This window comes from Zootoca vivipara, chromosome 5 (genome assembly GCF_965207765.1).
Source record: "Zootoca vivipara chromosome 5, rZooViv2.hap1.1, whole genome shotgun sequence".
Lineage (NCBI taxonomy): Eukaryota > Metazoa > Chordata > Lepidosauria > Squamata > Lacertidae > Zootoca > Zootoca vivipara.
In genome coordinates, this window is record NC_142588.1 from 40,116,495 (window position 1) to 40,130,453 (window position 13,959).

At 40.4% G+C, this 13,959-nt stretch overlaps 1 protein-coding gene across 2 annotated transcripts in view; it reads right to left on the bottom strand.

Moving 5' to 3' along the window:
• DOCK1 (dedicator of cytokinesis 1) overlaps window positions 1-13,959 on the bottom strand; it is a 370,976-nt gene that overhangs the window by 74,594 nt on the left and 282,423 nt on the right. For both annotated transcript variants that reach the window (XM_035138566.3, XM_035138565.3), the window contains exon 33: window positions 10,083-10,237. In XM_035138566.3, coding sequence (XP_034994457.1) covers window positions 10,083-10,237 — 155 coding nt within the window. The remainder of the gene's footprint in view (window positions 1-10,082; window positions 10,238-13,959) is intronic.

A 13,959-nucleotide genomic window follows, 5' to 3' on the forward strand; every position in this document is an offset into this window, starting at 1 on the left:
CCCATTGAAGTTCAACCATGGCCCACAGCTTAATAACTTCCCATATAGTGTAGGAAAGGAAGGGAGCCACATCTACATAACCTAATCTGCCCCTCCAAAATCCTGTCAACTGTTAGGCGTTCAAGCCTTGCTTTCCCCTCCCACTTCATTCCTACTTACCATTCTCTAAATACTGGAAGCCTTCTGAGCATACATCTCTATCAGGCCACTTTGTGTTTTCCTTCCCAAGAAATAGGGACAGGATCACCCAAGCCTCATATTGGAGGGACTGATGCAGGATTTCCATAACTTGAGTCTCCAGCTGGTTTTGGACTTCAATTCCCATCACCCTGACCAATGGGTACTTGCTAGCTAGGGATAATGGGGGTTGTAGTCCCAAAACAGCTGGAGACCCAAGTTTGGCAAATTAAAGGATATCTGCTTTCAGTTCCCAGAGAATTCAAAATTCTACATGTATTCTCCAAATTTTGTACCTAGGATACATGCAGCTTGAATACCTGTGGACATTTCAACGGAAAGAAGCTTGCAGAACTCTCACCACCCAGCTCCCATAGTGGCTTCTCCTTCCCCGCAACCATCACCACAGTGTCATCTGAAGGACCATTTCCCCCTGAGATGAGTAGAAAAGATGCAGCAACAGCATCTTTCCTTTCTATTGTAACTTTAAAATAAATAAATCTATGCTTGTTGTTGTAATCATCTTATATAAGCTGCTTTGTGAAATCTGCCTGAAAGGGATATTAGAAAATAATAATACTGTAAATAAATAAATAATGTTAAATTACATTGCACTATTTTGTTGTGTTTCTAGGGCTTCCAAGGAATTTGCAGAAAACGGATAATGACGCATTAGAAGGGCACCCATCTAAGCCATATAAGCTCCCACCTTAAGAGCCATGATTCGGAGTGATTTCTTTCTATCAAGGCCACACAGATTGTTTTGTTTTGTTTGCAAATAGTTGCCAAAGGAGAAGCAAAGGTAGAAGTAAAAACCCTTGCAGTTCCACCTCTTGCCGACACATTGTCTCAAGTAGCCTTGGCTTCATGACTTTTCAAGCCAGGGGATCCCAGCTTCTGGTGACATTACAGGAAGGCTGGGCGTCACGGGGTGTCAAACGACTGCACAGTGGACACATGACCATGGTTATGGAGTGCTATACAGTCCATATGTATCCTTCTGCTGTTTTAGAAAGTTACGGCTGGAAAGATATTAAAAAACTGGTGGGGGGGAGGGACCTCAGTGAAAAAGGATTAAAATGCAACTGCAAGATAAATTGTTATTTGACCTCCTGTGCCCCCAGTGAGGCAATGCAATTCTTTAATGTAATAAATGTACTGGTTCAAGGAAGGAAATTAAAATGAGAGAGGGGGGGGGGGATAATCAAATCCACTCCTTGCAGTGCAGGCTCAGAGGTGCATCCCTGTAGTGCAAGAGCATGCCAAGCAGTAGTTTAAAGCAATATAGTACAGAAGAGAAGTCACAAATCTTCGCAGATTCTCTAATAGGGTACAAAAATGGAATTGCCTTCTTTGACACTTGCCGCAGAAATTATCCACTGGCTGATAATCTATTCGTATGAGATGGCTGGTATGCGGAGAGAAAAATTATTCGTTATATTAAAAAAACTCTCTGACATTTTGATGACACTGAAACCACTCCATCATGGGAAACTAAATGCAAATTGCTTCAAGTTCTGCTTAAGGAAACTGCAGCCATGTTGGTTTCATTTGGAAGACAAGTATGGTGTACTGTAAACATTGTTTTTACAGCATATTGGCTATTCTTGAGATGTAAAGATGGGTGTATGTGGGTATGCAAGAGAAGCTCCCACCTTTCACACAGGGCTGATTTGTTCTAGGGCCACATGGCTAGGGCAGCATGTGAAGTGCAACTCTAGGGTTGCAAGTCCCACATTTCCAGCTATAGACCTTCATCCCTCTCCATAGTTAACTTACGGGCTCAGTATGGAAGGGAAGAGATTGCTGTGAGCTTAAAATTAAACAAAAATGATGGTGGTCTGAAAGGATTTTTTTTCTCCTTTCTGGTAATGGTGCCACAATTTGAGGATGGACTTCAAATGCAAACTTTCTCAGTTAAGAAAGCAATCAACAATTATAAGCTGAACCTGAGCATCTTAAAAGCTTGTGCCCTGCTTCTAATTGGCCACTATGATGTGAGCATTCACTGGTGTCACCAAACTTTATCATTAAGGCCTGGTCGCTCCTGCATTGTTCTGAGTGTGCTCTGGCCTAAAGTACGCAGGAGGAACCAGCAGCTAGAATTGGGGTAAGCTCTTACCAGAGTGATCATATCAACAGTTCTTTGAGAAAGCAGTGAAAAATTGAGTTAGCTACAAGGCAAGCCTGGAGGAGCTCAACCATCACATCTATTATCCAACTTCTACAATGGAGAAAGGTTTTTTTTGTTTTTGTTTTTTGTTTTGTTATTTCTATGCAACTGTCTCAAGCAAAGCTTTATGCAACACATCAATGTGCAGCTTAATGACTGCATATCCAGCTAGCAACTGTGTTCATAAAGGATGCCTCTCACCTGACATTAAGAGTTCTTATTAAATCTTGAAGCACCAGGAAGAAAGGGGAATCTGCTTGTTCCCAAGGACAAATATCATACCTGCCTCACCATGGATGAGGTAGGGATCCCACTGGTGAAGCAAAGAAACCGAGGCAGCACCTCCTTACATCTTGGGTTATTTGAATACAGTACCTCAGTTGGCCAAGTAGCTGTTTCAATCCATACAAACAGAGTTCTATGTTTATTATGTGAGAGATCTACATTGGCTCCCAGTACGTTTCTGAGCACAATTCAAAGTGTTGGTGTTGACCTTTAAAGCCCTAAATGGCCTTGGTCCTGTGTACCTGAAGGAGCGTCTCCACCCCCATTGCTCAGCCCGGACACTGAGATCCAGCACCAAGGGCTTCCTGGCGGTTCCCTCATTGCGAGAAGTGAGGTTACAGGGAACCAGACAGGCCTTCTCGGTAGCAGCATCCGCCCTGTGGAATGCTCTTCCAACAGATGTCAAGGAAATAAGCAGCTATCCTATTTTTAAAAGACATCTGAAGGCAGCCCTGTTTAGGGAAGTTTTTAATATTTAATGCTGTATTGTTTTAATATTCGATTGGAAGCCACCCAGACTGGCTAGGGAGACACAGCCAGATGGGCGGGGTACGAATAATAAATTATTATTATTATTATTATTATTATTATTATTATTATTATTATTATTATTATCATCATCTATAAAGCATCAGCTATGGACATTCCCAGGGCTTGACAGCACTGATCAGCACCAGCTTCCAAAGATGGTGTGAGTCAAAGAGAGTTATTTACATAATCTCCAGGGAGGCAAATGCATCCTGTTTTTTTCCTTTTCTTTCATCTGTCTAATTTCCCCCCACTTCGTTCCAGTTGCTTTTCTCTTCTCTCACAGTTTTGCCCTTCCCTGTAGCTATGATTACACTTTGCAGCCCCACTTGGCACCTTCTCTTGTTAGACTTGTCCTAATATGACCCGTGGCCGTGTGTCTATTTTTCATTGTTGTCATCCCTTTCTGCTTGCCCTTTCACATGCTTGGAATTTTCTCCATCCTCATCATCTCTACGCTCTTTCCCATCTATTAAACGTCACTTATCTATCTCCTGGTCCCTGGGCTTCTCCCATTTGGTGGAAATGAATTTGAAATTATTTACTGGGATATGTATAAGCCACCAAACATTAAAATAAAGCACACATATACACATAGGCAACCTCCATCAGTTCTGCAATAGTATAAATTAATTGTAACACAGTCTGAATCCATTAGGGACCCAGGTGGCGCTGTGGGTTAAACCACTGAGCCTAGGGCTTGCTGATCAGAAGGTCGGCGGTTTGAATCCCTGTGACGGGGTGAGCTCCCGTTGCTTGGTCCCAGCTCCTGCCAACCTAGCAGTTCGAAAGCACATCAAAATGCAAGTAGATAAATAGGAACCGCTATAGCGGGAAGGTAAACGGCGTTTCCATGTGCTGCTCTGGTTTGCCAGAAGCGGCTTTGTCATGCTGGCCACATGACCTGGAAGCTATACGCCGGCTCCCTCGGCCAATAATGCGAGATGAGCGCGCAACCCCAGAGTCGGTCACGACTGGACCTAATGGTCAGGGGTCCCTTTACCTTTACCTTACCTGAATCCATTAGGACACTGAACCTTTATGCATAAAGAGTGCCCTAACTGCATTTTTGTATTTGCACAATACTCCTATCAGACTTCACTTTTTAAAAATGTCAGCTGTAACACACCCAGTGCACAGGTTATGAGGGCAGGAGATGTAACACGCCTTCTGTAGTCTATCAAAGTTGCCTTTCTTTTTACATCATGATGGGTGTTTGTCACAGAAGAGGATGAATGAATATCCCCTAAAGAAACAGAAAATTACTTACAACTAAATAAAAGCTTCAGCCAAAAAATGGGGCATGATTGATGGGGGTGGTTAAGACAAATGTGCTGACATTTGCTACTTAAAATGAAGACAGATGAATGTTCCCATGTTGATCTTGTACAGTAGGGGAGCACATACCCATCAAAGAATGAAAGCAATTTTTTAAATTAAAAAAAAATCACATGCCATTGGAGGTGGAAGCTGTGTCACTCGTTGCTAATTACATCACAAAAAGGTCCAAGTAGATTCCTGTGAAACTTCTGGAACCAGTCAGAACCACATTAGTAGAACCACATTAGCACAAAGCTGGCAGTATAATTGCAGAGAGAATAAACCCTTGGAGTGAAGTATTACACTGTTCAATCCCAAACTACTGTCCCTCAAATATGTATTTTCCCATCTTTTAAATATCCTATGAAGAATTAAAAAGTGACATCACGTTCCTTACCATGCAATTATTTAGGTGGCAGTTTTTAGGTGGGGGTAAGTAAAGATCATGATTGCACATAATCACTAGAGAACTTTACATGTAGTGTCTGATTAGTTATTTCTATAACAGCCTGAAAGCATGAAGGAAAAAGCAAGAAGGAAATGCACCCATCCTCTGATGAGATAACAGGAGACTTAGGCTTTCTGTGAGAGTTTGAGGCCAAGGAAGGAAACTTAGAATTTTAACACACACATACCGGTACACCAACTTTTTGCTCCATACCAATAAATTAATGTAATCTATCAAACTTCACACAAGCTAGATCTTTGGTATGGCACAACAAGATTGTCCTTAAGATATTTTTGCTTAGTTTTCAAGCTTTCATTTTTTCAGATGTTTAGAAGAGCATAAAATACAATGCACAAAAGCTACCTCTAAATGTATAAAACAACATAACAAAAACATATGAAATTATTCTGCAAAATAAAATGGGATGTGATTGTCATACCATTTGTTTCCCTTTCCTACTCTGAACCCTAGTGGCAGGTCAATAATTTCCATGCTCCATCATAGTTATGACATTATTGCAGTGTAGCTTACAAAAATCATTATGCTCCATGATTTGATTTAACAGGATGCATCAAAATCTCGCTTTCCCCAGAGCTGTGTATCTAGTGGTGCTGAAATTTTTCTTTGCCAGTGATTTTCAATTTATTTTGTAAATAAAACAACTCAATCAGAAACTATTCCCAAAGATACAAATGCTATTGTTTGTCTATTGGCCAATAATCACCGCTATGACTGAGGGGAGCATTTGTCATAGTCTGCATAGTAGAGGTATACTTATCCTTCACAAACAAAGCTAGAAGTGTGATGCTAAGCTGAGTCTTATTAGAAATTCATGTTAACCCCTCTTTGAAGGGTGGTAAAATGTTAGCATCTATAATCCTTTTTAGTCTATCAGATTCAACAAAGTCCATTAATTATGTGGTGCATTTAATTAAGGATTGCGGGATGTCAGACAATGGTAAAAAGACTGATTTGCATGATTACCGTATATTGCGGCGTACAAGACGACTGGGCGTATAAGACGACCCCCAACTTTTCCAGTTAAAATATAGAGTTTGATATATACTCGCCGTATAAGAAATACGACCCAGTGTATAAGACGACCCCCGACTTTTGAAAAGATTTTCCTGGGTTAAAAAGTAGTCTTGTCTTATACGCAGGAATATACTGTATGTTATTTAACCCATCCTGCAGTTCCCATAAGAACTGCAACATCATTGCTTTATGACCCCCACCCTTTGCATACCTATTTAAATACCATCCATGGGACCTGGGTTGCAATCCTATACACACTTACCAGGGAGTAAGTCTCACTGAACTAAACTGGATTTACTTCTGAGTAGGTATGTATAAGATTACATGGTTAAGTACTTCATTGGGGTTTCTAAATATTTTATGGTGCTTCCAGGAGCAGTGATATGTACTGCAAAACAGCAATTATTAATTTTAAAGTCCTGGGGAAATAGAAGTTAAAACATCCACTGACAACTAGATAAGACAGTGCCGCCTCATTGATATTACAATTTATTGTCAACTTCTAGAATTGAATAAAAAGATCCTCTGCTTCTTCTTGCTGACAGTCCCAACCCAATTACCTGCTTTTCATAACAGAACTCTAGCCAGAGGTGCTTTATTTGCATCAGTAGTTTTGTGTTAGCAATCATGTGTATTATCCATTTGTTTATTTTATATCCTTGTGTGATTTTTTATATTTTATTTGGAGGGCTCTGTTTGATTTTTATGACACAAAATGGATATACAACTGGATGTTGCATAATGTTGAAAGATAGATTTGCACAATAATTTTACTTGGTTGCAAGTTCTTTCAGGATACTTCTCTTAGCTTACTTCTAGGAAGTAAGATTGAGACAGAAAGAAAACATTTGTATACCCAGAGACAGAGAGACCATGATTATAATCTTATGGAATAAATTGTAACACAAAATGGTAACTGCTACTAACTGTTGTGTTTTACACATTAGATGAATTCATTATATTGGCCACGGTAGCTAGAGATTCCATGTTCAGATCTAAATATTGAGAAGGAATAACACGGAAGGCCTTGTCTATTACAGCTCACCTAGGAATATCCATGGAGCACCTGGCTGGTACCTCGCTGTGGGTAACAGAACGCTGGACGAGATAGTCTAAAACAGCAGGACTGTTCTTATGTAGTCTCCTGTCAGAAGCCATGGGAATTAAAACTGGGAGCGCTTGGTTCTGTACATGGCTCCCCATGTGATCAGCCCCCAGAAATGCATTTGGGGGAATTTTCCTACACTGGGAAGTATTCTCAGGCTTGGTATTGGCCCTGTCCACCCAAGTTGGCTAAAGGTCCTCTGAAATAGGAAAGACCTATTAGAGTAGGCATCCCCAAACTGCGGTCCTCCAGACGTTTTGGCCTACAACTCCCATGATCCCTAGCTAACAGGACCAGTAGTCAGGGATGATGCATAGCTGCCAAGTTTTCCCTTTTCTCGCGAGGAAGCCTCTTCAGCATAAGGGAAAATCCTTTTAAAAAAGGGATAACTTGGCAGCTATGGGATGATGGGAATTGTAGTTCAAAACATCTGGAGGGCCGAAGTTTGGGGATGCCTGTATTAGAGTCTTCCTGCTCAAGTTCTTCTGTGTTTGTTTGCTGATTGGCTCCTGACCTGGTTCCACAGGCGTGGCTCCTGTTTGACCTCCTAGACTCCCAGCACAATTTCTGACAGCTGCTATGGCAGATGGATGCAGGAGACATGCTTGTATGCAAAAACACAAGGAATACCTACTTGACTTAAGGCTACACCCGGATGATCAGCATGGGGATTGTGACAAACTTTATGTGGCTTCCGGGTATACCAAATCAGCGCACTTGATCCTGTAAAGTACTGCAGCTATTTCTGCCCTTAGGCTTTGGTCTCCTTTGAGGTATGCACCCTGGATTTGGTACGGAGCATTGGAGCTGCACTAGCCTTGCAAAATGCTCCATGAAAGTAGGAAAGACATAACCTTTCATCAACATCCCAAATGTGCAAAGCTTTTAGCCTTCCCAGACACTGTGAGTGTGCAGAGTTACACCCAAAGCTTCTGTGCAGAATATAGGCAGTTCATCATTTGAGACACGGCTTTCACTGTACAACCTTTGCACAGCACAACTTTGCAGATAACAGCACCAATTCAAGCAAACTTCTTATTTTGAATCCCTCCCCCCCCCAAAAAAAATACAGCACTGCTGGAAATATTATCATCTCATGTGCATGATTTTAAATGTGTGTGTATGATAGAGATAATTTGAAGAATGAAAATAAGCCAGGTATACCCAATACTATTATGTGTACGTAATGTGTGACTATCCTCTGTGTGACAGGTTCAAAACTCCACTCAGCTATGTAACTTGCTGGGTGATGTTGGGCCAATTTCTCAATCAAACCTACCTCACAGGCTGTCGTGAGGCTGAAATGTACATATGTATGTGTGTGTGTGTTTGTTTTTGTGTGTGCAATCTTGTAGGCTACCCTGAGCTCCTTGGAAAAAGAGATTTCCATAAAAATGGAGAAACAGAACAGGGTGTGCCAAACCAAGAGTGACGGAAGATAATTTAGATTTAGAACAAAAACAATGGTATTTCCTCACAAAATGGATACTACTTATCAGGCTTGCTTTCAGATGCTAACACCACAAAGGATGTGCAAAGAAAGGAGATGAGGTGAAATAAAATATTAAGATAAAAGGACACAACTTGTGGTGCCTTGATTCATCTGACTAGTCTTGTCCCTTTCCTCCCTCCCCATGAGATTGCTCTCCCTTACATTAACAGGAGCGGGATCAAATCTGCTAAATCAGTTACTGCTACTTGTCGATGTTATTCTGCCCGACGACAAAGTGGAGAGAAGCTGTAAAGACGAAGGCGACTCCCATCATAGAAAATCTTTACTTACAAAGTAATTACCTACTCTGTTGCCAAGACTGAGTTCATGTAATCAATTCTCCAAGGAATTGGTACCCAATAGGATTTCCAAGGTTATTTGTTCACACAAACACCTCCCCTCTCCCCAGTTTGGTGAACCTGATATGAACTCTTGTAAAATTTAGCTATTGAAAAGTAATATTGCATTTCATGTGGTTCTGCCATATATCAGGTGCATTTTTTCACAGGAAACTATGACATGAACATGTCTTTTATTTCCTGCTGGATTAACATTTCCCTAGAAAAACTGATCATGTAAACTCACTTAATGACAACAGAAAAGGTTTAGCTCATGTCTAAGGTTTAGCTTATTAATCTCATGTCATTCTTACAGCACACAGTTCTAAGAAAGAAAGAAAGAAAGAAAGAAAGAAAGAAAGAAAGAAAGAAAGAAAGAAAGAAAGAAAGAAAGAAAGAAAGTGAAATAAGAGTATATTTCATGTAACAGTTGTCTGAGAATGATATAGGACTTCATGTTTTCGAATTAAAGTGCTGTGAAATATTCCTCCCTCACACATTGTGGGTCTGCTGTAAAAAGGGAGCTAATTTAAACTTTGTTGATATGACTAATAAGGTTAGATAATTGTCTCTCTGGCAGGTAATTTAAACAGCAGGATAGCAATCCTTGTGTGAGTGCCTTTTTGCATAGAAAGAAGACAGTCTAGCCACATTTGTTTCCAGGCCTGCACAGCTGTAACTCAGTGGTAGTGCACATGCAAAAGGTTCTAGGTTCAAAACCCAGGCAAGACTAGGAAAAATCACAGTCTGAAACCATTGGGAGCTACTGCCATTGGGAACTACTGAGCTAGAGCAACCAATAGTCTGATGCAGTATAAGGAGCCTTTCAATGGCACTATTAGGGTTGAGAAACTGAGTAGGGATGCAAAAGAACTGAATATTCTGCAAAATCAGGGCTAGATGTATAGCCCAGTTTGAGCAGGATGACTATTGAATCTGCTTGCAACACCCCAGCAATGACAGAAGGAAACACCAAGCTTTCTTTGGCAATGTGCTCTGCTCATGGCTCCATTAGTTCCTTATAGGCATGCAGGTGGCAAAACTATAGATGTAGGTCGCAGGTTGTGGGTTTACAACTTGTGTCGGTCTGCTTAATACTGTACAGATAAAAGTTGCTTTGTGAATCTTCCTTGGACAAAGGAAAAGCATATTTTGGTACTCTGTAAACAAAATGTACTTACCATCTGAAAGCTTCTGGTACTGGTAGAATGAAACTCGCACTGCATCATATCGAAGAATATTGGGATGGTAGCTTTTCTAAGTTCAGTTTCAGGGATCAGTGTCATTTCTAACATAGGCCCCACCATCTCAGGGATGAACTTGATTTTATGTTGGCCTGCAGAGACAAAACCATCTGAATTTAGGAGAAGGAGCTTAATTACAGCCAAGGCTCTTCAGTTTTCAGAATCAAAATTTGTTCTGAAAAAAGAAAGGCAGGCAATAGTAAATAATAGTATTCTGAAGGTATACAGAGCACATTTGCCATAGAACAAAAAGCAACTTGCAAACCATCCAGGTTTTACAAAGCAGAACCTCAAAATCAGATGTCTCTTGGCCAGCATTTAAGCCCTTTAGGGTAGACTCAGACAATGCTTTTTGTAGGAAAAAAAGAAAAAAGAGAGAGAGAAAAATGATATCTATACAGCACTAGATACTGTAATACCTGTCAATATATTTAAACTAAAAAAGGTAACCCCTTCCCCAGCTTAGCTCATTATTGTCTCATTACTGCCAATCTATTCACCATCAAGTTCATCACCTGCTGAGTCAGCATTCTTTTTATCTAAATTTAGTTGGAACTAGAACAAATATTAAGTATCAGCACTTAATTCAAATTTCCTAAATTAACATTAAGCAAGTCTTCACAGTAATTTGCCTTTTTCGTCTGTAGTATATTTTGACATTGCAATTACAAAGTTGGCTCCTTATAGATAGAATCTTAGGATAATCTTAAATAACTTCCAACAAGTGGAAGACAACCCTTATTCTTCTCAATACAGATTGATAATACAAGCTGATGTGCTAGTTAAAGTTACCAGTGGTGAAAGAGAGGGAGAGAGAAATTGAATTGTTAGAAATATTAATTAATACCGGTAGTTGTTCAACAGAAGTAGCATTTGAAACATTTTTTGTAAATATATGCTTAAAGGTACATACATTGAATCATACAATATTTAAATTACACAAAAATGAAAGATGTGATAAATGTTGCTAGTGTTTTCAAAATATTTATCTACTGTATTTTTAATCACAAGTCTATTATTTCATTATCACTATGGACATCTCAAGATATGAAGCTGAATATAAGCTAGGGCTACAGTAACACTTCAGGTATCTGATTATCAAAAAAATTAATTATACATCTGTTTAGCACTTACTTCATCCTGACTCACACTCCATATGTAGAAATAAAGTTAAGTTCCCAGCAGAAACAAGAATTTCAAGAGAGATCTATGTAAGAATGATTACCAAATATATTTTGAAGAAACATATAAGGTTGGCTAGTCACAGAGTAGTATAAATCTGATGTTCTTGTAGACTTTTGGACATAGAAAATTAATTTGAAATGAACTCAGACCTGCTTAAGAAGCACTTGGCTTCATCTCTTATAAGCTTAGTAGTTTTACTGACTGGGTGGAGGTGGGAAGGCTCTCTTTGGATGGTAATGTAAGTTGCCATGCACTCTTCAAAACGAGATAAGCCAACCCTGCTGCATTTGGGAGTTGTTATTCCACTGAATGGAATCTGGACTTCTGCCTCAAAGTTGTTTCGTTATGGCACCGCACAGCAGTGGACAAGCTCTGAAGCTCTGCAAACACAGCGCCAGACAGAAGAGCAGCAGTCAACACCAGCTGGTTAGGCACGCAAGGTGTACCAAAGTAGAAAAAATGTTTAGGGAACAAAGTTGGAGGCTGAGGCAAGAACCCCAACAATAGCTAAATGAGGACTGGGTATGCTTAGTGGCCCCACAATGTCTTGGGAAGGGAGGGAATAAAAACTGAGGGGGAAGGAAACTGAAGTGTATTCTGTAAAAGAACTAGGATGAATGGAATACTGAACAGGAGCACTATACACAGCAATGTTTTGTTGCAGACCCCACTTGTATTTTTATATTTCTTGAGCAATAGCGATCTTGAACTTAAAGCCATTCACATTGGTGACCACCACCCTATCTTCTGAGCCATGAAAACTGTCACATCTAAGAAGCATTCCATAGCTTAATTAGGTTCGCTGTCTAATTCATTTATCCTGGGGACTATATTGAATGCACTGCCTGAATCAAGAGATGTCGTCAGGGCCCGAGTCTGGCATAGGTCAGCACTAAAGTATTAAGTCACAAGTGCCAGTGAAGTTAACTCTTTATTCAAGGGGGGGGGGAATACAGCTCAGGCCTATTGGTCTCAGCAATCCTTCCTGGTAGGTTTTGCCCGGATTACACATTTGTGAGGACTTTCAGAGATAAGGAGCCTTAGAGAGGAGTGGGAAGGTGAGGACTGAAATTCCTCACCTTCCCACTCCTCTCTAAGGCTCCTTATCTCCAAGGTTCCCCCCCCCCATGCAGTTTCAAACTGCATCTGCACACAACTAAACTCTATTCTGCTCTTTTCATTTTTGTGTGTGCTCTTGGAGACCAGGAGGGAGGGGAGCTGGTTGCAGCAAGAGGGGGAGACTCCCTGAATTCTTCACCAGCCTCATGACCATCCACTACTTCAGCCTCAGAGTCTGAACTACACTCTGTCACAAACTCTTCCTGCTAACTAAACCCTGTTGCCCACCCAGCTTCTGACACCTTTCTCTTAGTCTTCTCCCTCTGGCCATTTGTCATCATCCCACCACTGCTCTGCTGGCTCTAAGGCCTTTTTTGCCTGGGGGTTCCCTAGGGAGTTCCCCAGCTGTTGCCTCCCACCACTCTTCTGCATCTAGCCAGTCCATGACAGATGTGCACTTTGCTTATAACAACAGTATTAGCTGTTCATAGATACCCTTGAACAGGACACAGCTCCAAAAAGAAATAAAAGTCTACATAATACAATAAAATTGTAATAGCACTATTATAGTTGAGCATACTCTTAAGCAGAATATTCAGTGGTAAGCTAGGAAAAGCTTTTTTAAAAACATGAAAACAGTATAAAGATTTATTTCTATTTCATTATTACTACCATTCAGTCTTCCAGGTGACAGTTCTTTTGTACTATACCTGAAAACTGCCAGAGCAAATAGATCAGAAAATGAATTATAGTGACACAATGTTATTTGTCAGGGAGACCATCAATGCCACGAAGTTCCTGTTCTGTCACAAGGCCCCAAGTTTAGGGATTGAATTTCAAGACAGAAAGAAAAATGGCTGGTTTCGAGGTAAATCTGTGAAAGAAGCACGTTGCCGTAACAACGCATTTTAAACCTTTGATTACCACTTTTTTAAATATAGAGAATGCCCTTGGTCCAAAGTGACAGCACTAACAAGGCTTCCCTATGCAATTCAACCGAAGATACACACCCACATGCGCAGTGTTGGCCAGTCCATTGAAGCAAATGGGAGAGGGAACAGCATACATGGAGCTCCCATGGCCACAAGGAACTGACATAGCAGGGAGCAAGTGAGGAATGTCCTTCTAATGGGAAACGAAAGGGAGTATCTGAGCTTGGTAATAATCATGAACACCACAAAATAAAATAAAGCTTTACATGCCCATTTTATAAAGTGTGGTGGTGAATGAACCCTTCACTTGTTCTCTTTGTACAAATGTTCTAATGTCTAATTCATCTCAAAATTAGAAATTTGTGGGCATCAGAAGAAAGCACTTCATCCCCCTTTTTGTCACTTGTATGGTGCCTCCTATTAAATCCTTCCATGTAGGTCTAACTGGCGAAAATATTAAATCAATGCAGGAAGAGGTGTCTCCCTAGGAAAGTAATGCTTGAGAAAAACGTGTACCACATGGAGAAAAGAAAGAAAGAAAAAGCAATTAGAAAATATTACAATGTGTATAATCACACTGCAAATCTTCCTTCCTCTGCTGCCTGAAGGCCATTTAGCTTATCAGTTCAGCTGCAGTG